At 50.7% G+C, this 27,878-nt stretch overlaps 1 protein-coding gene across 8 annotated transcripts in view; it reads left to right on the forward strand.

The window, feature by feature from the left end:
* LOC8033041 (probable nuclear hormone receptor HR3) overlaps window positions 1–27,878 on the forward strand; it is a 181,442-nt gene that overhangs the window by 13,050 nt on the left and 140,514 nt on the right. For 4 of the 8 annotated variants that reach the window (XM_029969591.3, XM_029969654.4, XM_029969717.3 and 1 more), the window contains exon 2: window positions 23,011–23,124. The exons of the other annotated variants lie outside the window; for them this stretch is intronic. In XM_029969591.3, the coding sequence (XP_029825451.1) occupies window positions 23,011–23,124 (114 nt within the window). The remainder of the gene's footprint in view (window positions 1–23,010; window positions 23,125–27,878) is intronic. 8 annotated transcript variants of the gene reach the window in all.

The following is a 27,878-nucleotide window of genomic DNA, read 5'->3' on the forward strand; positions in this document are numbered from 1 at the left end:
TAGTTTGCTCGAATGTTGGCAGTCCTGATGGCACGGGTTGTGCTCCTGATGTGTTGTGTGCAGATATACTTCTGAACTGTTCAAGTAATTTCTTACGGCTGTTTGTGCGTCGCCACCTTTGACTATCGTGAGGTCCCGTCGAACTGCGTCCTGCAGCTTTTCTTTTTTTGTCTCTCTTTGCCATGAGTGGGATGGAAAATAAACATTATTATTATTATTATTATTATTAAAGGTGACGGTGGAGGTGCGAATGTATACTCCCGTATATTTCGGGTTTGTTTTTGAAACCTTCTTTTACTAATGCCGTGAAATGTAGTACCTTTGCAACCTATCATTCCCACGAGGTCGTGACCCTGCGCCGCCTGCCTGACTCAGGTCTCGTAGGTTTACCGAGAAAACGGCCCGACAGATTGGTCTACGACGGCAGGCACGTATCCGGGGGGAAGGGGGGGGGGGGGGGTGGATGCGGATGAGGGGAGGGAGGGAGGGAGAGGGATGAAGGGAGAGGAATGGACGGATGGATATGGGGCCCAGGCCCCTCCCGAAATCGTCTATTTTGCTCGGGTTTTTCCTGCCCCCTCCGCCTCATAAAGCATTTTGTCATGGGAGGGCCCCCCTGAAACCAAATCCTGGCTACGTGACTGTACCACGGAATTACATTCTCATAGCTTTCCGGCATACAAACGCGACACTAGAATTTCGAGGTGTTCCGTTTACGTCCCTTAATTGGTGCGAGCGTAACGAAAGCTACGCGAGCGAGTTTCTGTTATGTTCACGCGTCTTGCGTCGTGATTGGTGCCTGGGCGACCGACAGGTGCCACAGTCTGATTGGCTGCTGACGGACAGAGTAAGACTCGGGACACGCCTTGCCCTGCGTCATTAAGCCGTCTGCTTCTTGCACAGTAGTGGTGGTGACGTCAGAACGACGCTGAGCTCTGGTTGGCTTTGATGGAAAAGGTACTGGGCAGACTCCATGTGAAGTGCCTTTGGCCACAATTTTTTTTTTTACTTTACCAGCCAATAAGAGCTTTGTTTTCTATCATCATTTTTGCTAAAAGCAGACGAACTAGCGCTCCGCATGCCAACTAGGCGTTCTAGGCCAGGGGTCTCGGAACCCAGCCCGCGGGCCATCTCAGGCCCTCCGAGGGGTTCTGTCCGCCCCGTGGACGGCCGCAGTCTTTCCATGGCGCCCGGGCTGCGGCCCGCTGCTACCAACGTAAAAAATAGAATAAAAAAAAAAAAAAAAGCACGGCGTTGCGATGCTTTTTACAAGTGCGAACGAAAATATATATTAAAAAATAATGAAAAGAACACTACACCAAGACGCGGGTTCTATCGTCATATTGTTTATTGTATACATCGTCATCAACAGCATTGGTGTTCGTCCCCTGTAACTGTTAAAATTCGTTTGCGTTCTCACGCATATCGTGCTTAGTGTTCTGTGACTAACTTGCCGATATCGAGACAAACAAAGGTACAATTACTTAGTCTGTAATCGGATGGCGCCGTATAGGAACTCGAAACGCGATAGATGACGTGGGAAGGAACTCGAGTGTAGCTCGGTGGATGCTAATGCCGGCCTAGATGCGCGAGCGAGCGACGCTCAGATGGATGCGCACGAATGAAGAAATATGCGGCTTGTGCGCAGCTCTACGACTGGAAGGGTTTTGTTCGTTTTTCTTTTTTTCCCTGTTCGTCGCGCTCTTCTCTCGTTCCTGATCTGCGCCGTCTCGCGGCGACTGCGAGAGCGTCGCGTCGGTTTCCAGCGGCGATCAATCCGTTGGAGGTGCGGGGTTGCTGCTGCTGCTGCCGCCTCCTCCTCCCTTCTAGGGGTCCGATGTTTTGACTGCGACGGCTTCTTTGTATATCACCGCAGGGAGTTCCCCGCCGAACCGCTGCACGGGCAGGTCTCTCATGTAGCTAATGCAGCCGAGCCCGCGCGTCACGTCTCGGACGTTCTTGCCGTAAATTACGGGGCGGTTCTGAGCGCTATGGGGACTTTAGAGGATTCGTATAAAGGAACCATTGAACTCGGTGTAGTGAACCGTTTCACAAAAAGCGCGTTCAAATTTCATGACTTTAGGTTTCAGGGGAATAAAATCACCGTAAAATGTCCCGCTTGTTTTATTTTTGTTTATGCGCAAAGGGGTAAACGGTACAGCCCGTCTAGATGACGCCGCTGCTTCTCACAGACGGAACGTGTGTGAAGCGAAAACCGTGAAAGGTTAATTGAGATGAACCCCGGAAAGCAGATCCAGCAGATGCGGGAGTATGTGGTTTCACTTGTGAATAAACACAGTCAAACCAGGCGGTGTGCTTCCCTTTTCCTTTCCGAGCGTAGAACTAAATCCGTAATTTTTAGGCTCACGCGCGTTGCAGCCGAACGCTGACATAGCACTCGTGTTCAATGTGTGACCACCCGCGCTGGCCTTCGGTTGGTGACGCCGGGAATTCGGCGCTATACGGCTTATCCAGGCGGTGCTGCATGGACGAAGCGGCGTGTGTAAAAGAGGGCCTCGCGAAAATATATGTAGCAGCGTTCGTTCGTGCGCCTGTGAGCGTTTGTGCGACAACCGCCGCGCCCTCCGCCGCAATTGTGTGGCATAACGGCAAGCCTTGTTTTGGGTGGCAAGTGGGTTGCGTTGGCCATGTGGCGTATAGTCGCCGGGAACCAGCATCGCTCTTTTGTTTAAGTACAGCCCTGGTTCCGCCAAAAAGAAAAAAAAAAAAATTATTGGTTGTCGAGGCCGCATTAAAAAACTAATTTACACCTTAGAATGAAGTGTAAACATTGAGCGATGTATTCACGCCATGCTTGTTCGTTAAAGGAACCGTATTTAGTCCTTTTTTAACATTGTCGCGTAAGGACTGTAAACGGTTCCAGAAACAACTTCTTCAGAGCCGTCCGTACATAAGGAGTGTCCTCCAGTTTTATACAACCAATTCAGGACCCAAGTCGGTTATCATATTCTTATCGGCTTGGAAGGTGTAACTTGCTTTCGAATACACCGTCGGGTATATAACCGAGTACTCGCAGACACATGTAGTAGTTCGGTCTTTGTGGTTTGTAAATAAATTTTGGGCGTGACCGTGGCTACGCTGTAGACGAGAAATTTTCTTTTTTTAATAATTGAAGATACATATAAATGATCTTTAATAAAGCTTAAAGGGGCCCTGCGAAGCGTTTCTGGCCTTTTTATTTTTTTTATTTGCATCGTGTTCGCCCGACCTAGTGAGAGGGTCTCTAGCAGCACATTAAATATGAAATAAAGACACCTGATGTATTTAAGAAGTTAAACATTTTGAGCACATTTTCTATTGTTGGTGACGTTTTTGATCTGAGCCAATAGAGAAGCAAAACAACAAGAGCGTGCAACAACCATGCTCGACCTTTCTAATTGTTGAAATTAAGACCGATTTACGGGTGTTCCAATCACGGGTGTTCCTCTTGCACTTGAAAGGATCCAAAGGGGTGACGTGCACCTATTCAGCCAGTCCTATCTCTAAAATTTTATGTCGCTATTATACGATGCTCAGGACTAAAGTCGCCACTAAACGCTCGTGTTTGACTCGATAGGCACGCCCTTCGAAAATTAATTAGGTTTTCTTCGTCCCTTTGTAGTGTCCCTTTAAAGGTTGGGGGAGTCTACGCCTCGAACGTTTGGTGAGAAGATCGAAATTGCGCCAACTTGCACAGTTTGCACAATCTGCGTGAAGTGAGGGCAAGCTAGTGCGCAATATTGTACAAAAAAAAAAATTAGACAAAAAAGCGAAGAGGGCGGGCTCAACAACGTTAACAGCATCTCAAAAAGAACAAACACAACAACGTCTCTTTCGGGACAATGTGGTGTTAGTCCTTTTTTTTTTTTTTCTTCTAATTTTTCCTTGTTTTGGTTTCTTTTTTTTTCTGTTTTTATTCGTCGTTGTGACAGTTTCAACCAAGAAAGCGAAAATACGGAGGCGAGCTGCTAAAATAACCTCATCAAAAAAAAAAAAAAAAAAAAAACAACCTGAGACCTGGAGGAAATAAAATAATGGACAAATACAAACACCGTCAGAAAGGAGGCAGTCTTTTTTTCATTTATTTTTTCTTTTCTCGGATAAGTCTGCTTTTGGAGAGTAGGTCTTACCTGTCGTTGCCGCATAGCCACGTATACATTTGCCAGGACGTAGTTTTTGTTCGTCTTTCCCGCGTGTTGTTTCGACTGGCCATTATTCCCCCGCTGGGAGTGCGAGAGGCTGCGAAGGCCTTTTTCCAGCGGCCTTGACAACCTTGAGGCTAGAGCGTGACGCTCTCCTCATTGTGTTTCGTCGGAGTCTCTTGTGTAAGAGCGGATAACAAAGCCGCAGGGAGAATATATCTCTTCTCGATTTCGCCGCCAAAAAAAAGAAAAAGAAATGTTTTTTTTCTTTTGTTATTGTTAATTGTAGATTTGGTGTAACTCACACTACACTCCCGGCAGCAGCGTGTTCTTCCGTGCGAATGCTTCTTTGCCGGTAATCTCGTTTGGCACTCGGCCTGTGTCTCGAAACGTCGACAGATGCCTAAAGTCGGTATTTCCGTGGGTCTGCTTCGATGGGGCGAGGAAAGGGTACGAAAAGGCGGGTGGCCTGGTCGACCCATCTTTGCAATACTACAATTACGCCGACAACCTGCGGGCGGGTCACCTAGCACAATCCTGAAGGAGTGTGGCGTTTTGTTCACTAAACTTATGCCTTCTGTTTCTTCTTTTGTGTAGGAGGTTTAATTTACAATAATTCTTTAGCCGTAAACAAAAGTTCCGCAAAAAAAAAATTTGTTTTTGTTCTTTTCAAAAAGCCACATTTTTGTATTCTTTTTGTTTGGCCAAGTGTGGCATGCAGGCGCAGCTTTCTCCGTGTTTAAGGACGTGATTGTAGTTCAACAAAAGAAGCGCGTGCAATAGTCGTTTCTTCGACGGGAAAAAAAGTACCTCGCCCCGCCTTCCAGCTTTCTTTGCTTCAGTGCACGATTTCAAAGCAACGCTAAATTTGGCAGCGTTTTAAAGAAATTACTTTCACTGTTTCTTTTTTTCTTCGACCTACTGCTTTCATATTTTTACGTTTTGACTCGGAATTCCGAATATTTTGTGTGACTCAAAACAAACGGTTTCGCAGACAGCCTCCCGATCGTTTCGTGTATTGCTTTCTTCGTCTCCGGTACAGATTTTTAATTGGGTTACGCTCACGTTTCATCAAGTTTCAGTATAATAGTGCCTTGGTAAAGTTTAAAAAAAAAAAAAAAAAGTCAAATTGGACGTTTAGTGTTAGCGTAAGGCTGGTCTGCCAGGATGAGGCGACACTGGTTTACACTGTAGATAAGCAATTTTGCCAGTGCAGTACGACTGCCAACCTGGGATCTTTAACGTGCTCACGCAGTAGTGATACACGACCACACGCCGATACGATGCTTCTCCAGATCGAAACGGTCAGGGACCCAGGATCCCTGGGTTCTGCAGCGCGAGCTTTCGCTCTACGCGCGTCGAGCTGGGTGTGCGCTTTAGCTTACTCGGCCACCGATCTCCAACCGTGGTGAAGCTCAAATCAACTGAAATAACAAAGTTTCACAGCACCCAAGGCAGCACTCGATGAAAGTTGGTCGGAATTAAGCACATTAAGACTGTACTAAGTTTGGAAGCTGGACCAGTTGGTACGTGTTGCACGTACAAAAAGCGCAGATATTATGGCAATGACGAAGAAAGGACACTCCTACATTTTTCTGTCGTCGATTGTAAAACCCCATCGGCGACTAGAGTCAAGGTGTGCACCACATCCCGTAAACTAACTTTCCCCTCATCATAAGAAGACGGTGTTTTGGTTTTGCTGGACTACAGGATTATCGAGACACAGGGTCTTTTGTCGCAGTCGGCGAAGGCGGCTGCTTGTCCCTTATCCGATCGAGGCTGCGACGGCGGTGCGAACGGGGGAGTGCGCACACCGCCGCCGGTCTATCCAACGCGGCGTCTCCTTCGCCGCGAAAGCGTACTTCCGCTTCGGCGGCCGTCGTCGCACCTCCGTACTCCCCGAGTACTCCTCGAGCCACGCGTTGTGGCCCTACTTCCGGGTGCGAGGGGGTTCGGCCGGAAGAGCGGAGGGGAGCAACCGCCGGGCAAAGGCAGGCGGAAAGGGCACGTCTCCTCGACGAGGAAAGAAGAAAACGGAGAGGGGAGGAAGGGGAGAGAGAAAGAAACGCCGACGTCGACGTCTGTCGGCGAGAGCAGGAACCAGGCGGTGTTCGGGTCGAGGGGTGGTCAGCTGACCGGGGGCTGTGGGTCGGCGCCCTCGACTCCGAACGATGCGGGAAAAGAGAAAGCACAATGGAAGCATTGCCGCGGTTTTACTACGGAGGGGGCGTCCGTCGGGGCGAGGGAATTTAACGCGGTCCGAGCTATAAACGCGAGTAATGAAAACGGTGCCTGCGCTGGGTGGAGCTCCGTTTCGGCCACGACTAGTAGACGTGATTCGCGTTTCTCCCCAGCGACAGTTACTTGCTCCGCGTAATGGATAGGCGGACTAGGCGCCATAGTCACTGGCAGAATGAGAACGGCAGGGCGTGTCTTTCGAACGCCTCCTCCAGTACGCGTTCTGTACCTTCTGCCGTGCTTTGACCAGACGACGAAGCGTTGTCCAAGGTAGGAAGCTCGCGCGTGCGGCGGGGACACTGGAGCTCCTCTCGGAACTTTATCACCTTGTCAGTGACTCTCTCGACAATCGAGACTCGCCATCCTTGAACATTTTTGAGTGAATTTATTCTTTTTCGGGGTAGTTTTCTTGATTATGAGCTCTACCATGTTCAGGGCACGTGTCTTCTCGACGAGATACTGCTGGATCTGTTTATTATTTTTTTTTATCAAGCTCTGTATGCTTTTGTGACCACATTAACACCTCAAAGTTGTTCTGGGGCTTGTAGGGTTGGCTTGCGCCACCCCACAAGCGTGTGGTGCAAATTATCTTTTTTTTTAAAGTTAATTGAAAAAATGACTCCATATCTGAACGTACATATCACGGCATTACTTCATTACTTGAATGAGAGGTACCTGAGCGATTATTTAATATGGCAGCTCCCTTCTACTGTACACTATCTCAAAAAGTTGTTCGGATCGTGGTGAAAGGCCCAGGCGCGACAGTGCGGCTCTGCATATAGTAATTACTTTGCACGAACACTGGCGCCGGAAAAGCGCTTTGTCAGGTGTCGCGCTCGCGCCAGTGCCTTCGACAGAACCGCACCTGCAATGGGGATTAAGTATCGCGATTTCTCGCGTATCACTCATTTGTGACTTCAAACCTTTTTTTTCTTTTTTTTTTAAGATTATTTTTACGTGCAAGGAAGAGAATTTGCTTGAAACATTCGAAAAACCGAGTTAGGTAACCCCGAGTTTGTGAAATTACGTGTTTCACTATCCTGACCCTCGTGAGATGAGTAATACGCGAATTAGAAAATTGCCGCTGAACGCGTTATTAACCTCCAGGTGTAGTCTACTCAGGCATGTAGCCAGGGGGGAAGGGGGGGGGCATGGGGCCCGCCCCCCCCCCCCTCCCGAAATATTCCATTTTGCTGTGATCTCCTCTCCCCCCCCGTCCCCCGTCCCCCTCATACAGCTTTTTGTCATGGGCGCCCCCCCCCCCCCCCCCCCCCCCCCCCCGGAAACAAGATCCTGGCTACGTGCCTCATACCCTATTCACACGAGCCTAAAGGGGTATTCACACGAGGGAGAAATCCCGGGGATTTCTCCCCGGCACGCGCGCATCACGAGATGAAAACGCGAGGTTTTTGCACATCGCAAAGCCCAACGTTTTCGTCGTGGGATGCGCGTGCCGGGGAGAAATCCCCGGGATTTCTCCCTCGTGTGAATGCCCCTTAAAGGTCCCTTTAGCTAAGGGACCTTAATGGCCAGCGGCGAATTAGTTCGCAATCCCCCGCGCGTGGCATGTGCTCGCGATCCCTCAGCGCGGGCTGATTCGCCGATTGCAAAGGGACCTATGTTAAAGGTACCTTTATGCTGATCGTGTGAATAGGGTATTAGTCTACTCACATGTAAAGCATTCCGCATGTATGTGGTCGCCAGTAAACGACCATGCATATTCATTCTTAATTTTTATTTGTTAAAGCGACCTCTGAACGTCAAAGACCTCTATTTCTCTATCTCTTCACGCGACTGTGTGTTAGGTTTACTCAACTATGTATCTTTTTTTCTTCTCTCGAATCATGCCTTCTTTGTTTATGGTTTGATGTTGTCTTTTTTTATTGGGCGACGATTTCGGTGTTGTTTGTGTTAGCCCGCAGGTTTTTGTTCCAGCGTGATTTTGCTATTTATCTTTATGCAGTCGTTTCCACCCCTGTCACAGCCTAACAGCCCTCATGGGCAAAGAGCGAGCATAAATGAAACACTACAGGAGCCGCCGATTCTCTCTGACTCTGCCAGTCAGAAACAAACAAACATGCACGAAACTGTGAAAGGAGGTCGAAAAAAGAGTTTCGCCGGAGCCGCCGCATTAATTGGCGCCTGTAATTAGGTCTCTGCATGGAAATGCTGTTGGTCTGCAGGAACGCGCAAGGACTGAATAGAACGCGATGATCCCGAGCTCGGCTCATCTCAATCTGCGATCTGATCACGGGATCGATGTACGAACTGGGTACGACCGTTTTGCCCCGTATCTGCTCCCGTCAGAGTGCTTCAGTCGATATACCAGGTATTATCTTGCTGCGATGTCTCGGCCCACGATCGACGAACGTGCCGTGCGATCTTATACCTTGCGTCGGCGAGCTATCTCAAAGGCGTGGCGCTCACTTTTGTTGAGTCGTCCGTGCGGTCTCCTCCGGGAAGTTTTAAAGGTTCATGTCGGCCGCGATTCGCAGTGTGTTAGTGCGCCGCAACTCGATACTCGTGGAGCGAAAGCTCGCGCTTCAGAACCCAGTGATGCTACAGGTTCGATTCTCACCCCTGCCCGTTTCGATCTGGACGAGCCTCGTACCGGCCTGCGGCCGTGTATGACTGTTGTGTGATGCACGTTAAAGATCGCGCGGGCTAGCAGTAAAACTGCACTGTCGCCACACCTCACCTCCAGGGAGTCTACGAGTACCTCTCGAGTTAGGTTCGGCGTTCGTTGCCGCCTGGACCACGTCGTGATTATCAGTCTTTCTAATGTTCAGACGAAGAGGAGAGACGAGAAAAGTTTCCTTTTCATGATCTTAAATTGTGTGATGTGTGTATCTTTATATACAGCCTGATCTTAACCAGCCCTAATGGGCTAGTTAACATATAGCATATAGTGTCTCAGCTGTAGATGAGAAATTTGGCCAGTCCAGTACAGCAGCTAGTCTGGGGTCTTTAATGTGCACCACGCCGTACTGATACACGACCGCACGCCGGTACGATGGTTCTCCGGATCGAAACGGGCAGGGATGTGGATTGAACCCAGGGTGCCTGGGTTCTGCAGAGCTATGACTTTAAACTTTTTAAATCATCGTCTTTTTTTTCCTAGTTTCAACCGAAAACCACGTTATATATAATGTGTGTGTATGAAAGCTTGAGGTTGTATTCAGTGTCCTCTCTTAAGAACGGGTCCCTTCAAGAGGAATCCCATCGAGAGGCACTTCATGAACGTCGACTCGTTAATGGTCCTTGCGCGTGTTTCGTGTAGTCTCCTCGCGGGCCTAATGGCGTCGCTTCCCTGGTCGAGGGAGGTGCGAGCTCGTCACGAACGACGCCGGATCGCGGATGGCACCTTGCCGTCCTTTCGAATCGGTTGTAGCACGCCCCTTGTCTTACCTCGACGTTGGCTCCAGTCCAGCGACGTCCTTGCAGGGTGCATTACCCTCCTCGTGCCTCTTTCGAGATGAGCATTGGGGCGTTGGCCGCGCCCCATTGCGCCACATTCGGATACAATTAAGGGTGTGTGAATAGTGGCTTGAATCGAATAGCACAGTGTCAGGCCTTAAACTCTGTTAGAAAGAACCGGTTGTCGCGACTTTTTCTTGCACCTTTTTTGAGGTTGTGAATGGCGCGTGGCTATTCGATTCGAGCCAGTATTCGCACATTTCTGCATTTAATAAATAAAATACGGTATAACGGTATTTGTTTTCTGCCGTCAAATTGGTGACGGCGTGAGTCTCCCGAAGGCTGGTGGGATTACAGTAACATTTGTGGTCGGTTTGCCTTGCTGCATACCCGACCCGGAGGAACAACACGGAGCCAACGGTTTCAACAACAAGAAACTACATTTAATGGGACATGGACAAGACGATTAACATTGCTACCGGCGCTGCCGGAGTCCAGGCAGCGACTCCCTGTGCGCCGCCTCTGATCTGCCTTATCAAGGCGGCGCATCCGATGTGCGCGTGGCTGGCGTGACGTCGCCGCCACGCGGAAAAAGTTCGGCTTGAGCCTCGCAGTCGGGCAACTTGGCTTGGGAGCCGCCAGGGTGCCCACACTTCCCCCCCCTCAAGCTTCGTCCGGCATGTCGATGACGGAGACGTTGTGGGCGTCAGGGGGTGGATGGCGCTGTTGGGCGGACTGACGTTGTAAGTCCGGCCGGCGCCTGCTGGACGAGCGCGGCGGCTGCTGACGAGCGCGGCGGCTCGGTCAGCTCCAGCTTGTCGCTTGTTCGGGATCAGGGCTCCACCAGGTGGCTGCTTTGCACGTGGTCCTTGATCCTAGCCAGCTGCTGCTGCGTCCTGTAGAGGGTGGCCGCGGTCCACGATGAGACCGGCCGCCGTGTCGTTCAGATGGCGGGTGTGGCGACGGTTTTGTCCATGAGTCAGCTTCGTAGAAAACATGGAAGCAGACGACATGGGACTCAGTTGAGGGCTGAGCGTGACGTTATCTTTGGACCCCTTCCAGAAAGTTTGAAATAACGGATCTGAGGTGGGCACACAATCTTCTCCCCCCTCTCTTGAAAAAAGGGGCAGATCCGTGGAAGTAGAAAACTACCCCCAAAATGCGAGAGAGGCAAAGCCAAGGAGACAAAAAAAAAGAAAAAAAAAGGGTTCCTCTCTCTTTGGTGTCACCGACGTCGCAATTTATACCGCCGCCTTGGTGGAGACAAGGTGGTTTCCGGAACGGGACTGCCGTCAGTGTCGTTCCGGTCCTGCGAGGAATCTTCGTCTTCTGCTTGGAAAAATCGTTTAAGGTCGGTGACATGAACAGGTCCGGTTTCCTCACTAGACTCACAGTTAACTAGTTTGTAAGTGAGTGGCGAGCACTTTTCACGCACGCGAAACGGACCTTCCCACCTGTTGGCGAGGGAGGCTGCGAAGCCTCGAGCGGCGTCACTCAGTGGGTGGGTACGCCGGAGTACAAAATCTCCCACCTCGAACTGCAAGTCACGTCGCCCCCGGTTGTACTGTTCAGCCTGCTGTACCCGGGCGACGTCGAGATTTTCTCTGGCCTCTCGAAGGTTATCGGAGAAGCGCTTTCGCAGGTCCTCTGCGAACTTCACGTAGGGGCGAGGCCTTCCTCCAGACTCTGTAGAAAGGAGGCTGTTAGAAAGCGGGAATGCGAGCTCCTTGCCGAAATTTAATTGGGCAGGAGTGAGACCCGTTGACCGATTAGTGGTTGTACGGGTCGCGAATGCCAGCTCGGGCAGTTTCGCGTCCCAGTCCTTGTGGCGCTCGGTGTAGGCCACTAGCATCATCTTAAGGTTCCGATTTACCCTTTCCGTGATGTTTGCTTGCGGGTGGTACGGGGAAGTTCTTTTGTGCTTGATTCCCAGCACCGCGCATGCGTCCACAAACACCTTACTCGTGAGATAGGAGGCATTATCGCTTACAAGCTGTGCAGGAAAGCCAAACCTAGCGAATGTTTCGAGTAGACACTCCCAGATTTTTTGCGAATCTAGCTTCCGCAATGGAAATAACTCAACCCACTTCGTGAAGTGGTCGGTTACCACGAACAAGTACTGATTGCCTCGGGCCCCACGTTGGGCGCCATTGTGGTCGGTTTGCCTTGCTGCATACCCGACCCGGAGGAACAACACGGAGCCAACGGTTTCAACAACAAGAAACTACATTTAATGGGACATGGACAAGACGATTAACATTGCTACCGGCGCTGCCGGAGTCCAGGCAGCGACTCCCTGTGCGCCGCCTCTGATCTGCCTTATCAAGGCGGCGCATCCGATGTGCGCGTGGCTGGCGTGACGTCGCCGCCACGCGGAAGAAGTTCGGCTTGAGCCTCGCAGTCGGGCAACTTGGCTTGGGAGCCGCCAGGGTGCCCACACATTATACTGTCTTTCGCCGTAAGTCATAACCCAATCAAAGGGTAGAATACGTAAAAGAACTTGTTGTTGGGCTAGTTGGTGTTTAGTGTATTGAACCATGGTTAAAAGCGCTAAAAAAAGACGTACACAAGATGGAAGACAAACACGGGCACTATTCACAACTGTATTGGGAAAGGAAAACTTCCATCTTCCTTTCCGAATACAGTTGTGAGTAGCGCCCGTGTTTGTCTTCTATCTTGTGTACGTCTTTTTTTAGCGCTTTTAACCATGGTTCAGTACAGTAGAACACGTATTAGTACCACAGTGTCCGGCCCACAAGCACTCGGGTGCTCTTGCGGGCCTGGGAAATTTTTGTACTTGTTTATGGTGCAATAAACACACGTGTGAGTGTATGTATGTACATGCCGTAGTGCCACGTAAAGATATACGCGCTTTCAAAGGCTCATTCACAACGCTTGATTGCTTTAGCCTTTGGTACAGGGAGATGACGAACGGCGTGACGTTGCGCTTTTAGTGGTGCAAGATTGGTCCGATCGGCTCGTGCCGTCGACGGCGCTCAGGTGTTTTGAATGATGGTTTTTTGATTCGTACGATGTGGTTTTTCGCAGAAATTCCTGAGCGACGACGACGAACAGACGGCGGCAGCCTGGCGCTATAAAATGTTGATGATGATTATGTTTCTTGCACGGTCCATCGCGTAGCATTATTTTTTTTCCTACGCTACGGCCGGAAACGTGTACTACGTTCTCTTTATTATATAAGTATTCGTTCCGGGTACGGTAGTCCCGTAGCCGTAGACCATTACAGAGAGGAATCGTATAGAACGAACGTACATTTCACATCTCCGAAGACACTTTTTTCTCTCCAAACAAAATTATTCCGAGATACAATAGCATACGAAACGTGCCCGTAGCTACTACCATAATCTATCACGACACATCCGTTGAAACGGAAGTGTTTATTATTCGCTTCAACCTTTCCAGAGCCTTGTCGCATTCAGAGTCCACTTTTTTTTCGGAGATTGCTCGTTTGAGGTGTTTGGGCAGAGAACACGGGCGCTGGCCCGAGCCTGTCACTTGAAGGCATGTCATGGTCGCTCGTGGATTCATAGAACGCGAATATGTACGTTCATATCAAAACATCGAAAAACGTGACCAAGAAAAAAAAGAAAAAAGGTGGATTAGCGAAAGTTGTGGAACGACGTCCATCCCTGATTCCTCAAGCGCTCAAGCCTCCAAGGATATGTTTTGCACGCTGTCACTCGCTGCCATTCGTTGGGGTGTCGCAGCCTCTCGGCTGTTGTCGCGCTAATTTTTGACCCTTGTAATGCCTTTGGTCACGACGCTTGTTTTTATACAGCCGTCCTTGGTTTGTCTATTTGTTTTTCCTCTTTTTTGCGGTACCCGTCGGTAACCGTGTCGTGGCATCCTGTACCGGCGTTGGGCTCGAATCATCGTTCACCTGGAAGACGAAGCGGCAGCTTTTATGATAAGGGAGTGTTGCAGCGCGTGACCCCAAAACTTAATACCTCCGTTCCGGAGCGCCCCGGACGCGGCTGAGAGGAGTGCGTGGTGTGGGCTCTATTATGTACCGGCGGCGGTGGTATCATGGTATCGGACTTTGGCGTTTACGCACGCCTGGTGCACCGGAAATGCTGTGGTTTCCACCTCCGCCATTTCTCGGCCGGTCACGCCGTTCATCTATCGCGAAGTGGGCCGGGGAATGGATGCCGGGTTTCCGTTACCAGCTTCTGTTATTGACCCAACTATGTTTTCATATTCTCTTTCACTTTCGGCGAATAACGGTAACGGTAACCCAGCGGTTTGTTAATAATGGCGTCGTGCGTTTCATGGTGGCGGCTTGCAAATGGCGATCGGACACATTTGAGCTATTTGAAACGGAAATTGGGGAGGGGAAATCTATTTTTCTTTATTTACTGTAATTGCACACACTGCGCGAAACTGGTAGCGCGAACGTGACTTTGATGCTTTTTCGCATTTTCATTTGAAAAGGTTTCGGCGGGCATATCAACATCTCAGTCACTTGTGATATGCTCCTGCCCTGGCCGCTTTGTATGTGTGGCCAAAGAAATTAATTTCAGCACACTGGCCAGCGTCAGCGAGCAGGCGCATGAGAAATCCCGGAGAATGTATCCCTGTCTCCGCCGCCATCTCGCGACTACCGCCCTGCGATGTATTTGGCGTTGGAGTTGCGGATAGTAGTTTGGATGGCGGTCCCTAAATCCTGAGCGAAAATCTTAGCCACCGGCGATGGCTTAATTGTTAGCGCCGATAGTTTTGCACCGTGCGTCAGAAAAATGATGCGCTCATTGTGAGCGGCGTAATGGTGCTAGTTCTCCCCGAGAATTCGAAGGCCGAGCCTTTCCTGCAGCTTTTGTGTTGGAGGTACTTAGCAGGTACCAGGTCGTAACTCGCGCGAGGTCAGATTAGTGACCGCGAGGTTCTCCTAAGCACTGCTCCAGCTGGGCATGCATACAGACTGGGGTGTTCTTTCAGAACTATCGGTTCGCTGTGCAAAGTTTGCGCTGACGTGCTGAAATACGTACAACCGAATTGCGTTTGCTTGCATCGTTCCATCATCCCAATTCCGCAGACTTGTCCATTCGGCTGATGGCTCCAATTGCCTGAAAGAAGCGATTTGGCTGGACGCTTCAATTTGGCGAAGTGCCCAGTTCGGCTAGGTCTCCGATCCGGCCAGAACGGTGCAGGCGGTTGCGCCTTGACACAGTCATGCACTTTTGTTTCCCTTATTCGATGGCCTCCGTCTCTCGCCGTAAGCAGCCACAAGCGGTCGGAACGCAGTCCATCGCACTTAGACGCAAATGTTTGAATCATGGGCAGGTTTAAAAGAAAGGCGGGGGGGGGGGGGGGACGGCCCCCCCCCCCCCCTTTCCGCTTTTATAAGTCCCCCGAGGTCAACATATATGTAAAAAAATATATATAAACACTAGCATATTTGTTTTACGAAGGAATGTTTAGTTGCTGTTGACAGAGCAAATATTACGTCAACAAAATAGATGTGGGCCCGATTTTCAGACCACTCTTGGTCTGAAAATCGGCGTTCCAACTGAACACTTCAAATAAGACTTCTTCCGACGCTCATTCCGTAGATCATAATTCCGTATGCCGTAAATGCGTTATCGAAAAAAAAAAGGTAAAAAAAAGTGCCTTTGTTTGTTTTGCTTTACTTCCATCCATTTGTTCTTTTGTAGGCATTTTTCGTCTGCATCTTTGGTCATGCCTTGTTCCCTGATCTGTGTTCGCTCGTTTCTGCTCCTACTTTGGAATCGATTCAGCCGATCCCTATTCCCGTAATATATTAAAGCGGCGAATGTCTTCGGATGTGGAAAACATTTATTTGAGATAATGGGCGCAAGATAGTGAAAACTATACTTAAGGTATAGTAGCAAATACCCTTAACGACATGTTTTTGCGAGGCCCCAAAGTACTACCTAAGGTATTTTGAAATTCAGTATTTTCGGCAGAGTCTTCGCAATAGGCACAAACAAGTGTGCGAGGTATACGGGAGAGGAAGAACGCGTTCTTCGAGACATCATCAGCGGCGGCCACACCACGCCCCCACAGGTTGGGTTCGCGAAGCGGCGAGGGCAGAATTCATCGTGGAAAACGTGATAGGCGCTCGGTCACGAGCCTGGGTCGGCCGATGAGGTCTGGCTGGCCATCGACGAGAGACCCCGACACCGGATCGGCCTTGGCTGTGGGAACGGGACTCTCTCGATCGGGGAGAGGGGGAGCCTGACGTCGTCTAGGCCAAGACGGCTGGAGGGGGGAGAGGGGGTGTCGGCAGATGTGGGAGCAGTTCTCGGGAGGAAGTGAGCGGGCGGCCAGGAGCGGAGGTGGCTGGCTGTTCCCCCGACCGGTGCTGCTCACTCCGGTTCACCTTACGATGGACTCTAGCGGGCGCTAGGAAGCGTCTTCGCCAATCCAGCGCTGTAAACTTATCACGTGACGACGGACCCCGCACGCCGCTGCTCCCCTGCCGGAGGTCACGTGACGCCCACGCCACGTTTTTACTGGCTCCGATGGTTCGTAGCGCTCGCTGCGATCTATCGGAAGGTGAATCGAAGTATAAGTGCTGTTGTGTGTCTGGGCGGTCGCCGTTGCTGTGAATCTCGGGCTGACGGAGTGGAGAGAGGGAAGGAAGAGCGAAGGGAAATTCTCGAAAAAGATAAACAGCAACAAAGAGACAAAAAACGACGGAGGCTAAAAAGTGTAGGTTTGTTTTACGGACGTGATGACGAAGGGAAGGGAGAGGGAGCTAAAATAATCATCTCGTTTCGATAAACCCAGGACGCGTCGGTTTTGTTTCAGTGAGGCGGGCGACGCTGTACGGTTGATTTTTCTTCTCGTTTTTCTTTTCTACCTTCTTTTTTTTTTATTACAATAACAAAAAAGAAATGAAATATGTTAACGATTCGAGCACCTCGGAGAAGCGGCCGCTTCTCCGATGTGCTCGAATCGTTACTATATTTCTTTCTTTTTTGCAGTGAAGCTGCGATGAAGTTGTGATTTTTGCAGTGGCAGTGAAGCTCTGATGAAACAACGGAACAAGAACGGACAACCTGTTCACTCATAATGGGAGGGAAAAAAAAGTTTGAAACTAAATTGATTAGCACACACATCGTCTCGACGCTCGAGACTATGTGCGCTTGTTCGTTTTTTGTTTTTGTTTGTTTCCAGATTAAGCTTTTTTTTTTTTCATTTAAAGTTAATTCACCTGCTTTCAATTTCCTTTCAATTTTTTACTTTTTTTTTTTTTTTGGCGGAGTTGGAGTACGTGAGTGGCGTTTAGATTGCACAGTTCTCGGTACGCGCCTGGAGTGTGCCGTGCTTCTGGTTCCGTCTGGCAGCGGGCCAACCCACGCGCTTTGTGGCCGAGTGTGTCAGTAGCGTACGCGGCTGGGAGCACGTGGAGCGAAAACTGGCGCTGCAGAAGCCAGGGATCCCGGGTTCGATCCCTACCCTTGTTCGTTTCGACATGGATGAGCGTCGTGCCGGCGTGCGGTCGTGTTTCACTACTGCGAGGTGTACGTTAAAGACCCAGGCTAGAAGTGGTACCACTGCACTGGCCAAATTTCTAACCTACAGTGGAGACACAAGATACCGATTAAAGGGATACTACGACGAAATTTCGGCGCTTATTTCTTGGTCGCAGTTTCGTATTGGACACCCCAGTCTCGTTTAAAAATTGCGAGCATGGCGGCTCACTGGTGCTTCATACGTGCAAGCATGTGCAGCGTGCGCGTGAACGCAGCTTTGGCAAGCTTGTAATTGCACACTTTCGATCGCGACGTGCGCGATCGAAAGCGTCGCTGTGATCGGCCTTCCACGATTGGCCGAACACTGACTTTGACCTCAGCAAAGGTTTTCTCGTCGACGGAAATGAGAGTAATCGAAGGGCAGTGTTGGTTTCAGAGCCCAATGATTTCAAGCTTCCACCGTGCGCATTATAGCCGATTCACACGACGGACCGATTCGCGATTTTCGTCCGTGGACCGCGTAGCACGTGACCGTCACGTCACCGATTCCTGCGATCCGCGCCTCGTCCGCGGACGCGCGGACTGATAAAGTGGAGCGCCTTTTTCACTCGCGGATTTGTGGCGGGAGATTGGCATGAAACGCGTGTAGTCTGGCAACGATACATTGTTTTTTGTTTTTGTTTTTTCGGGTGAGTAAAACTGTTATAATTATTTGAGAAGATATGCATTTATATGACTTCTGATACAATTTCCAATGTTTGTTGAGCAAGTAGGTATATTTTGTTTTTTACTGTCGTCCTTCGAGACATTTTCATCACATCATCCATACTTCTATGGGTGATGTGATCCATTCCACTTCATCCATCTATCCATTCTATGGGTACTGTCATCCATTCCACTTCTCTCCCGGCTTTTCCCTCGCCTTCTCTCGCTGGACCTCACCACAGTGTGAACAAAAGACATCAGACGCAGGGAGCGTGGAGACAAATGCACCCGTACAACGAACCAGAAAATAAACGCGATCTCAAAGTGTAACTTGGAACCGCTCTCGTGAACACGCACGCTGGAAGGAGTCGCCCAGCGTCGTTTCCTCGAACCGGAAGCATCGCCCCTCTATCTTCGAGTCCCTCTTATTTTCGTTTTATTTTCTTCCGTCTCCTCGCTTGCCTTTAATTGCGGCGACGAAACAGTAGCTGCGGCCGATGTTCTTCTTCTCGACTTTCTTCCTTTTCTTTTTTCTTGTGATCGTCGTCGTTGTTTTGGGTCGTTCTCTGCACGCGTTTCGGCTTCCGGAAGTTGTCTCCTACGGATCCGGAATTTCGAGAGCACCGGGTGCACGAAACAGAGACAGGGGAGTCACGTGACACGCTGACGGGCCGAGGAACACTTGTGAAGAGGAGGGGGAGGGAGAGGATGTGTGTATGTGTGTATGTGCGTGCGGGGGGGGGGGGGTGCGTGAGGCTGCAATTTGGGCGACGAAGTTTTCTCGCTCGATCTCTTGGATGCTTGCTTCCCCCCCAACAATGTGCGTTCCTGTGTTTGTTTTGACTTGCGAGCGAAAAACGACGAGACATTAAGGTTGCTTCCCCCGAATCGACGACGACGGCTTCTTTCCCTTTTTTCCCACGCTCTCTTCCTCCCTTTCCCTCTCTCTCCCTCTGCGTGAAAACTAAACAGAGCGAGAAACCTCTTGAAACCATCCAAACAAAAGTTGCTGTGGGAAAACAACAGACCAAGTTTAGTAGCAGAAAATGTTCTTTCCTTCCTTTTTTTTTAACTTTATTTCGAGAGACAGAAGCGAATTTTTCACCGGTAAGAGCGTTGCTGCCTGTGTGTGTGTGTTCGCAGATTTTTTTTTTTTTTTTTTTGGGGGGGGGGGGGGGGCGTAAAATAAAATGCGGAGACCATAAGGCGAGTGGCGATTATGATACTGCAAAAATGATAAAACGAAACAGGTCAACCAGAACCACATGGAACTTTCATTTTCCCGCGTGTCGTTTTTTATTTCTATTTTAGCGAGTTGTTTGTTGATTTGAGTATTTGTCACGGCGTAATCCCCCCTGCACACAGATGGCGGCATAACTTCTTTTGTATATACGTGTATTGAGATTTCCTTCTTTTTTTTTTGCGATTTACGCGTGACGTGCTGAAGCGTTGTTTGTGTTTGTCTTGCAACATGCATTGCAATCTTCACGCGCCTTTTCTTACTGGTGCGTGGGGTACTCCTCCAAAATTTAATTAACTCGAAGTTCGCTGCTGCTTGATACGACTCTCGCATTTTTCTCTGTGTGTGTGAGTGTGAGTCTGTGAGCTCGCGTGCGTGCCGATGACATGTTAATGAAAATGTTATTTTTTCTTTAGATCGTCTCCTCATAGACAGGTCGTAGGACAGGGTAGACCGCAATATATTTTGTTTTCATTGAAATGAATTGTTCTTTTTTATATAAGTGACCCAGAATATCTTCCTGGATAAGAGGAGGCATGTATCTTTATGTACAATCTTATCTAATTGAAACATACTCTGTAATAATTATGTGAACCTTTCCTAAGAGTAATAATTTGAAATGGAATCCCCTATAATAATAATAAAGAGTTTATTTACATCGTACGTTCATGGTAAATGAAGATCAATGAAGATGAAGAAAGTGAAGATCAGCTTGACAAGTCCTTAAGCTGAAAAAAAAACAAACGCATAATTAATTTCTTTGGGGTGGGTGGGGGGAGATGTGGAGTGAATTTGTAAATGTATATTCAGTTTGATACACTCGCAGCATCGACATTATTGCTGAGCCACTGGTTTATCGAATTGGCATCCTGTCAAAAAGGGAGAGGGGGAGGGGGGGGGGGGGCAGCCTGCTGCAGTGGTCCATATGCTAGGACGTCGGAGCCAGAGCCGTGTATACAGAGAGTTTGGTCAATGGGAGGCGCGGGCAGAGCCAGGGCGTGCGCCAGACTCGGAAAGAGGGCTTGGCATGCTCTCTTGACCAACCAGAAGCCGAAAAGATTCCCCTAGCGGTGGTAGCGAGAAACAGTTCTGATCCAAGGTTTATGTTCGTATATGGTTTTAATAAGCGCGTAAGAGTGAAGTGTAGTAACTCTTCGCGTTTGAAAATAGAGTGCTCATGAAGTTTCGATCACGATCATGCAGAAAGATGTAAGGAACGAACGCGCCGCTCGACTCTGTTTTGCGCGGACAGAGTGTGACCGCTCGGACGGCAGATTCCCGGCCCTCGGCGCTTGGCGTACGGGTTATGTCAATCGTTCCGGTAATCGCACTCTTCCACCATCATTTTGGATGGGCGTAATTGAAACGTCACGTGTACCTTATTTTCACTCACCGAGAGTTACTCCGATGCACTTATCAGACTTGTTTCTGGCGACCACCGCCAGGGAATTATTTCCGGCTTCTGGTTGGTCACATTCGAATTTCTGAAGACGCCCTGGAACACGCCCAGCCCGCTTTCGGCCAATGGCGCCTCCTTATTTGTCTCCTATACTTCCCAAGGAATGGCCCGACTCTGTACATGTACGGCTCTGGTCGGAGCGAAGTATACGCACGGACAGACGGCCAGTCTCAACTGCGTACGCTCGGCAGCTGTGCTCCGTTCCAGTCTAAGCTGACAGTGCGGCGGGAGCTACGCGCTCAGCGCACCAATCGATCGCCCTTCTCTTTCATCGCATTGACCCCGCTCTCCTCCGCGCCTGGGTATGAGCGGGAGCGTGGTGACGTGGCCTAGGATCGACGTATCACTGGTCCCGACGAGCACGCAGCTTCCAGCCCGTTGTCAGCTTAGAGGGGCAGCGGAGCACACGCCAACTGAACTCTGACGTCGCGCCCCTGCGGTGGGACGACGCATGCGCAAAGGCCTCGTCTCAGGCGAATGTGCTTTGTGCGCACGCGCAGCGCCCACTCGTGGTTGTGGATAAACGCGGGAGTGTTGGCCAACAGGACCGGCCTGCGTGGCAGTTAACTTTTGGTGCCACGAGCTGTTTTTGTCGTTGAGAGGGCGCTTTCACGAAACGCCTTTTCGCTTCCGGTACGCCGTGTGCGGCCATGCTGATGAACAGCTTCCGCCGTTTTTCCCTGTAGTTTTGCGGTATAGACGATCAGTTAGTTCTTGGAGTCGTTTCGGGTGCTGGTGACAGTAAGACGCTGAAGCGTGGCGAGTGGCTCCGTCGACGACGGGACTCTATAGGAACGCGATCGGGGACGTATTCCGGTCGCATTACTCGCGATTACTCGGTCTTTTTTTTTCCCCTTTCGGAATCGTCCCGGTGGTACTCGAGCCGACTGCTTGAGCACAGGCTTGTCTTAACAAAGGTCGAATGGAGGTTGGTGTTTGTACAAATCGAATATCACCCGGTTCGCCTTTACATCGCGGACTACTCCGGTAGGCGGTCAATAAATCCCGAACGCTGCCTTTGTACATAAAACAAATAGGACGAGCGTTCTCAGCTTGGATTCCGGTGAGATTTTGAGCCGGAGGTCATATCAAGCCTCCCTGTATCCGAGAGGGAGGACGGCAGGGACATAATAGGGAGTTTTAGTAAAACGTGTTTCCCCCTCCGCTAACCCTCCGCTACGAAGAAACCGTCACTGCGCCTGCGCGCCGATGGGCTTGGCTGTAGAGCTCCGGTTAGCGGAGGGGCTTAGCGGGGGGGGGGGGGGGGGGGGGGGGGGGGGAAACGCGGTCTACTGAAACTCGCTAATGTCACGTGTCTTGTGGATCAGTCTTCCCTCCCTTTCCCCGTTTTCCCTCGAGGTAACTTTAGTCACCGACAGAGTGAGAACGGCTTTAGTTGTCCCGCCTCCTCCAGAGCCTGCTTCTCACTTTCGACAACGGGCTTCTCGTGCACCTCGAGCGCGCGTGCGCTGCCAAGGCACGCGGAAGGCATGGCGCGGGTACGCTAGAAGCCGGGCGTTCGAAAGACGCGCCCTGCCGTTCTCACTCTATCAGTTGGCTCTGGTGTTCATTTTTTATTCTCACGGATTGCACGCAACGTAGACAGCGGCGGCATGGTTTTTGGCGTCAAGCGTGCGCTCTGTAACCAGAGCTCGTAACTGGTACCCATTCCTCCCTCTCCAATGAACACGGGCTGCAGTCTGGTTGTAGCGTGCCAGTTTGAAGAAAAATTTGACTGCAGTTTATAACCGGAGTGAGGCGTAGCTCGGCTGCCGCCGAACGCGTGTGCGTACCTGAAACGATGTCTGCTCTCAAACCGGCAATAGAGTGACTCTATGTGCCCGGTTACTCTAAAGTCGCGGCCGCACCGCTAAATACACCGTACAAAAGACAGTTTGCAGACTCTGTCCACATTTGTCCACAAGAGACGATCGTCAGACAGGGTCCACAAATGTGGACTCTGTCCACATTTGTTCGTACAAAAACTGTCCGGGGACACGATCGCGTGTCCGAAGACAATGCTATTTTTCTGTGTTGCAGCGAAAATCTCGTCTTTGGTGCGGTGTATACGAGCAGTACGGCTTGCCGCGTAACCGGCGGAATCCCAGGAGCGCCTCTATCCCGCGGAGGCGAACTGCGAGGGCGCCCCGCAGGCACGCGGGCTTCCTCCGACCGTTGGGCGAACCCGCGGCTCGTAGCCTTGGCTTTGTAGCTGCTGCTAGGTTGCACGCAATCCGTGGGGCCGAGTGTGTTCTTACTGATTTGCACGCGCTGAGCTGTGCTGCGAGAGCGGAGGTGCGAGAGCGGGCCCTCTAACCGCGTTGGCCTCTTGTGTGTGTATCTTTCTAGCGACCGTGTCGTCGTGCCGGTTCACGGACGACGACTGTGGTGGTGGTGGTGGTGGTGGTACTACTGGTACTGGTGGTGGCTCCACCTGGGGGGAGTCGAGGAGATCGCCCCCCAGTGAGTGCAGGCGCTCAGTTCGTATGCCTGTTCAACGCTGCTGCTCATGCTTGTCTGCGCATGCCGCTCGGATCGGTTGCATGCTTGGTGCCGCACTGCCTCTTACCTTTCTGTTTTTGCGATATGTCCGCGAAGAAATGTTGGCGGATACGCGTGTTTGGAGAAGCTGGTAAGAACACCTACCACAGTACGTGCCTGCCGATGTCACTGCAAATTGCGTACTATTACTTTTTTTTTTTTGGGGGGGGGGGGGGGGGGGGCGCCGGAAATGCACGCGCGGAATGGGTCCACTCGCGGTGCCGCTTGCCTGCATGCAGCGTGTTTGATGCACGTGAAACTGGACCAAAAGCATAACGCCCCGCTTATCTTCTTTTTTTTTTTTTCTCGTTTCACTTAACGGTATTTATCTTAGTTTGTGTGTTGGCTCTAGTCTTGGTGAAGTGTGTCCCCCAAACTCGGAGGTCGAACTCTCGATTGTATTCTTTTTCCCCCGGGGTTTTAGGTCGACAGCATACCGCAAAAACCCTACATTTTTTTTATTTTTTTAGAAATGTTTAGCTTTGTTGTGTGTGTACTATTCGAATTCGGCACTTTTGACGAAGTCTCCCTGGCCGGTCTCCATCTCGTCTTCCGGTTCAGCGATACATCCCAGTCTCTGGGGAGCAGTCTTCACGAAAGTTTCGAATAGCGTGTCTCTGAATACCGAAATTCCAGAGCGCTCGACTCCTGGCATCGATACCTTGTAACGCCCTGCAACACGGGGTGACTGGTAAGTGACGGAGTAGCGGCCTTACCTCAGAGCTGCGGTCGTGAACACAACACGGAGATTCCGGCGACGCTAGTCGCGTACACGAAGATCGACGTAACGTTACGCCGTCAGTATGTTGTTCTCTCAAAAAACGTTCAGCTGCAAACCTCGCGATCGAGTGTACTGTGGCTCAGCCGTCGACTGTATCTGCACCTGCCGCAAAGGCACGCACGCAGTTTTTACTTGCCGTTGACGCCAGCGCTACATGACAGCCCGCTGGTGAAGACAGCTGCCACGACGCGTTACGTTGTGCCATATGAAACGTATCGACTCCTTTAAAGGCAATAACACGGCCAGTTGCTACAAGTCACAACCCCTAGCACCGTCTGGCGCGCACAAAGGCGTATGCCACCAGCAGTTTGAGCAGTCGAGGAGATATGCGGTACACGGTTGCGGGTGAAACATTTCGTTCATCGTCAGCTGCCATATTGTTGACTTCGCTCGGTAAGTCGACGACGAGCTCGAAACTATGTTGGAACTAAACGGTGAGAAACTGGGCGTGAGTGGGGGACGAGAACCCGCGGCGACGCCGGAGCGCCTAGCCTCGAATGAAAGGAAAGTCGGCGGACGCAAAGGCCCAGGTGTTTTTTGTATCTACTCGCCACTGGAATGCGTTTGAACGCCGAACCTCGGCGTGTGGCGTGCTCCGACCACAGCCCCTCCATTCGTTCCGACAGGCAGTCGCGATAAGAGTTGAATTTCGGGCGAGCTGGTCAGGAAACATCATAATGTAAACCCTAAGGCGCGGCTGAAATTTTTTCTTTTACTTGGACGGCTATATGTTGCTGTTCTGTCGCGAATAGACGAAGCTGCGTTTGAGATTTCATGTCGTGTTGTCCGTTACTTTCTTTCTCCCTGGCTCGGGGTTTACATTATGACGAGATAAGAATTTCGGGGAGAACTCGCCGAAAACGTGAGTGCGGATTTGAGGACACCGGAAGTTTGTTCGTGTTGCGGCCGTGAAGTCTCTTTTCTGAGCGACAGTCCCGCAACGACGGTCTGCTCTCGACGATTCTCTCTCGCTTCCCGTGGACGTTCTTACGCTGTATCAAACGCGTTGTGTGCTGCCACGAGTTACCTATCATAATGACAGGTTACGTGCCAGAACGACGGCTAAACGTGGCCTTTCGCGAGCATCACGCAGCTGTGATAATGTGCAACAAATACGGGGCGATTCAGCGCTTAACCGCATCGAAAGTTGGCAGAGCTATCGTTGAGGCTCTCAGCGACAAGCGTGGCTGTACTTTGTCAGTTTGTTTAAGAAGTGCTCATCTGAGGTTTCAGATACAGCGCGAGTTGAGGCGAACACTGAAACGAGGTACCCCCACCCGTTACTCGGGCGAAAAGTGACAAAAATGCGTTACTGATTAGTTTTCCTAGCAACTACCGAAATCGTTACTTTCGTTACGGGAAAAAAAAAAAAAAAAAAAAAGAAAGTAGCTAAACACAAGTAACGCTTGCGTACACTGCGCAGCACCGTTAACGCGAACGCGCGATCGACGATGTTTGTTTTTCTCTTCAAATATGAAGACTGTTATGGAAACCACCAAATGCATGTGAAGCACTATTTGAGGACACTAATCTCAGGGGCAGATTGTAGTGCCAGGGCATATCCTTCCGAAGAAAAACGCCAGAAGGCGCCGATGTCCCGTTCGCCGATTTAGTCCAATGGAGAGGCGCTAGGCTGCACAACGCAACGCAACGCAATCGACGCGACTGTGTGAACGATCCTTTAATGCGTAGCGAGTGGCGCTGCTTCGGGAAGTGCAGGTGGCTGGATTATCCACCGCCGCACTCTGGAGGAAGGGATTTGCGGCCCATCTGTACTGTGTCTGTACGTGCGACGGGGGCTGCCGCTGTTGCCGGCGAGGCTAGCTCGCTAATGTAAAAGGGCGAACGCCTCGCGGAATAGCGGAATAGCCAAACCGGTCTCGGAGAAAGAGAGACGCAAGCGCACTCCGCCCCGACCGACGTGCTTTTATTGCGGCGGAGCCGTGCGGGGAGGCATCGAGCCATACGTATCTTGTTCTTTTTCCTTCGGCGGGCCGCGTGCTTCGGTCCTCTCCTTGCCACACTGCGTTTCATTTTACGATGGACTGCGCTGGACATTACGAGCCGTCTAACCCAATCCAGTGCCGTATGGGTGTCGCGCGTCCTTCCGAACGCGTGGTCACGTGGATCATTCGCAGCGTTCGATTGGTTGGGATGGTATGGTGCGGTCCATCGTCGAGTGAAACGGAGTATCCTCCAGCTTTACTGCTTTTCTGGCGTCCGATGATCAGCATAAACCGCACCGAGAGCTCGGCTTTTTCTATCGAGTCCGCGAGATGGGAATAGGGATAGTGCGCGCATCGCCGGCGGGTTTTATTCGCTGTGGACGTATTGTTCCTCGGCGTCTTAAATGCCGTCTGGGCTCCTTACGTTTTTCCAATAAGAGACTAATGCGTTTCAATGAACGTGATTGGGTGGGCTACGGGTGGGGACACGTCTGGCCGTGGCGCTGTCTACGGCGGAGGCAAAGCAAGATCGATTGGCGAGTCTCGTTTTGCGCGGCCGGTGGCCCGAAATAAGTAGTCTGCCGATTTGTAGTACCGTAGCCATAATTAGAGACACACCGCACTGCGGATTGAAGGCGTTATTAACTGCACGAACGGTAGTGCATTTGCACGAGGAAAGGGAGGGGAGTAAGGGCGGTTGAAACTGCGGTGCGGGTCGCGATTATTTCCGGTTTGATGCGTTGCTCGTACTTCCTGGTTTTACCTATTTCACCCGAGAGGCATGGCCACTCGGTCTCCCTGGAATTTGCAGCTAGAAACTTTTTCTAGGAGCTTTGTTGTTTGTCTACTCGTTAACTAATGGCTGTCGTTATGTGGTTCGGGAGTCAGACTTTCGAACTTTCGCACTGTCGTTGGTCTAGAAGCCGGAGGCGACACCTTGAGGGTTATCTTTACGCACGAACACATACAGCCAAAAACTAAAACGGAATTTTCGTAAAATCGAGAAGTACCCTTCCCTTGCCATGTCAGACAGCGGGGTGTGGGCCCACACTCTCGATTGTCTCCGAGTATTTGGAATGGAATTGAAGCGTCCCTACTGTGACGTCCACCAGGAAGAGAAAGAGGGCGAGAGAGAGGGTTCTCCTCGTCGCCGTGTTTCCATCGCCTCATCTTTCTGTTCTCTGCCCTCCTCCTCTGCCCAGCGCGTGTCTGAATCGTCCCGTGGTGGCTGGCACTGCATTAACCCACATCTGAGCGTCATTACGGGACGGGGAAAAAAGGCACCACCCGGTGGAGAGGAGGTCGCCGAGAGAATCGGTCTCTTTGATAGTCTCTCTCTCTCGCTGAGCCGTCTTATATCCGCCTGTTGGGAGTCGGCGTTGTTTGCAGGAAGAATGGGAGAGGACAGGGCGCGCGCTCTTCTCGTTCGTTACGAAGATGGCGTTCTCCTCCTCGTCGCCGCGTTTCCACCGCCGCCTCGTCGTCTTCTTTCTGTTCTCGTCGTGGTCATCGTCTCCCGGCTCTTTTGTGTCGCGTTTCCGGCGCTTAGGCTTTCTTCTCTGCGACCCCTTTTAATATTTTTATTCCTCAACTCTTCTCATCCCATTCTTCTTTTAATATAACCTTTGCAGAGCTTTTGTCGGTCGCGTTTCTTTCGCTCGATCCGAACGTCATCTTCGTCAGTTCTTTTTCAGCTGACCACTTTCTTAGTCCGTCTATTTGCACCACTAAAAACTTTTCTTTGTTTCCATTCCTTTTTTTCTTTTTTGTACTCACCCTACGGCCGGGTCTCTGCTTACATTTGCTCGTTCAGGATGAGAGGAACCTGCCTCGTAGATCGAGCAGTCTGCGCAACGGCCCGTTTCGGTCCTTCAGGAAACGAGGCGCGTCTTTTACGTGCCGTGAAAATAAATAAATAAATAAAAGAAGGTCCGGTGCCGCGCGACGTC

Source organism: Ixodes scapularis, unplaced genomic scaffold (assembly GCF_016920785.2).
Source record: "Ixodes scapularis isolate PalLabHiFi unplaced genomic scaffold, ASM1692078v2 PGA_scaffold0__279_contigs__length_252992795, whole genome shotgun sequence".
Classification (NCBI taxonomy): domain Eukaryota; kingdom Metazoa; phylum Arthropoda; class Arachnida; order Ixodida; family Ixodidae; genus Ixodes; species Ixodes scapularis.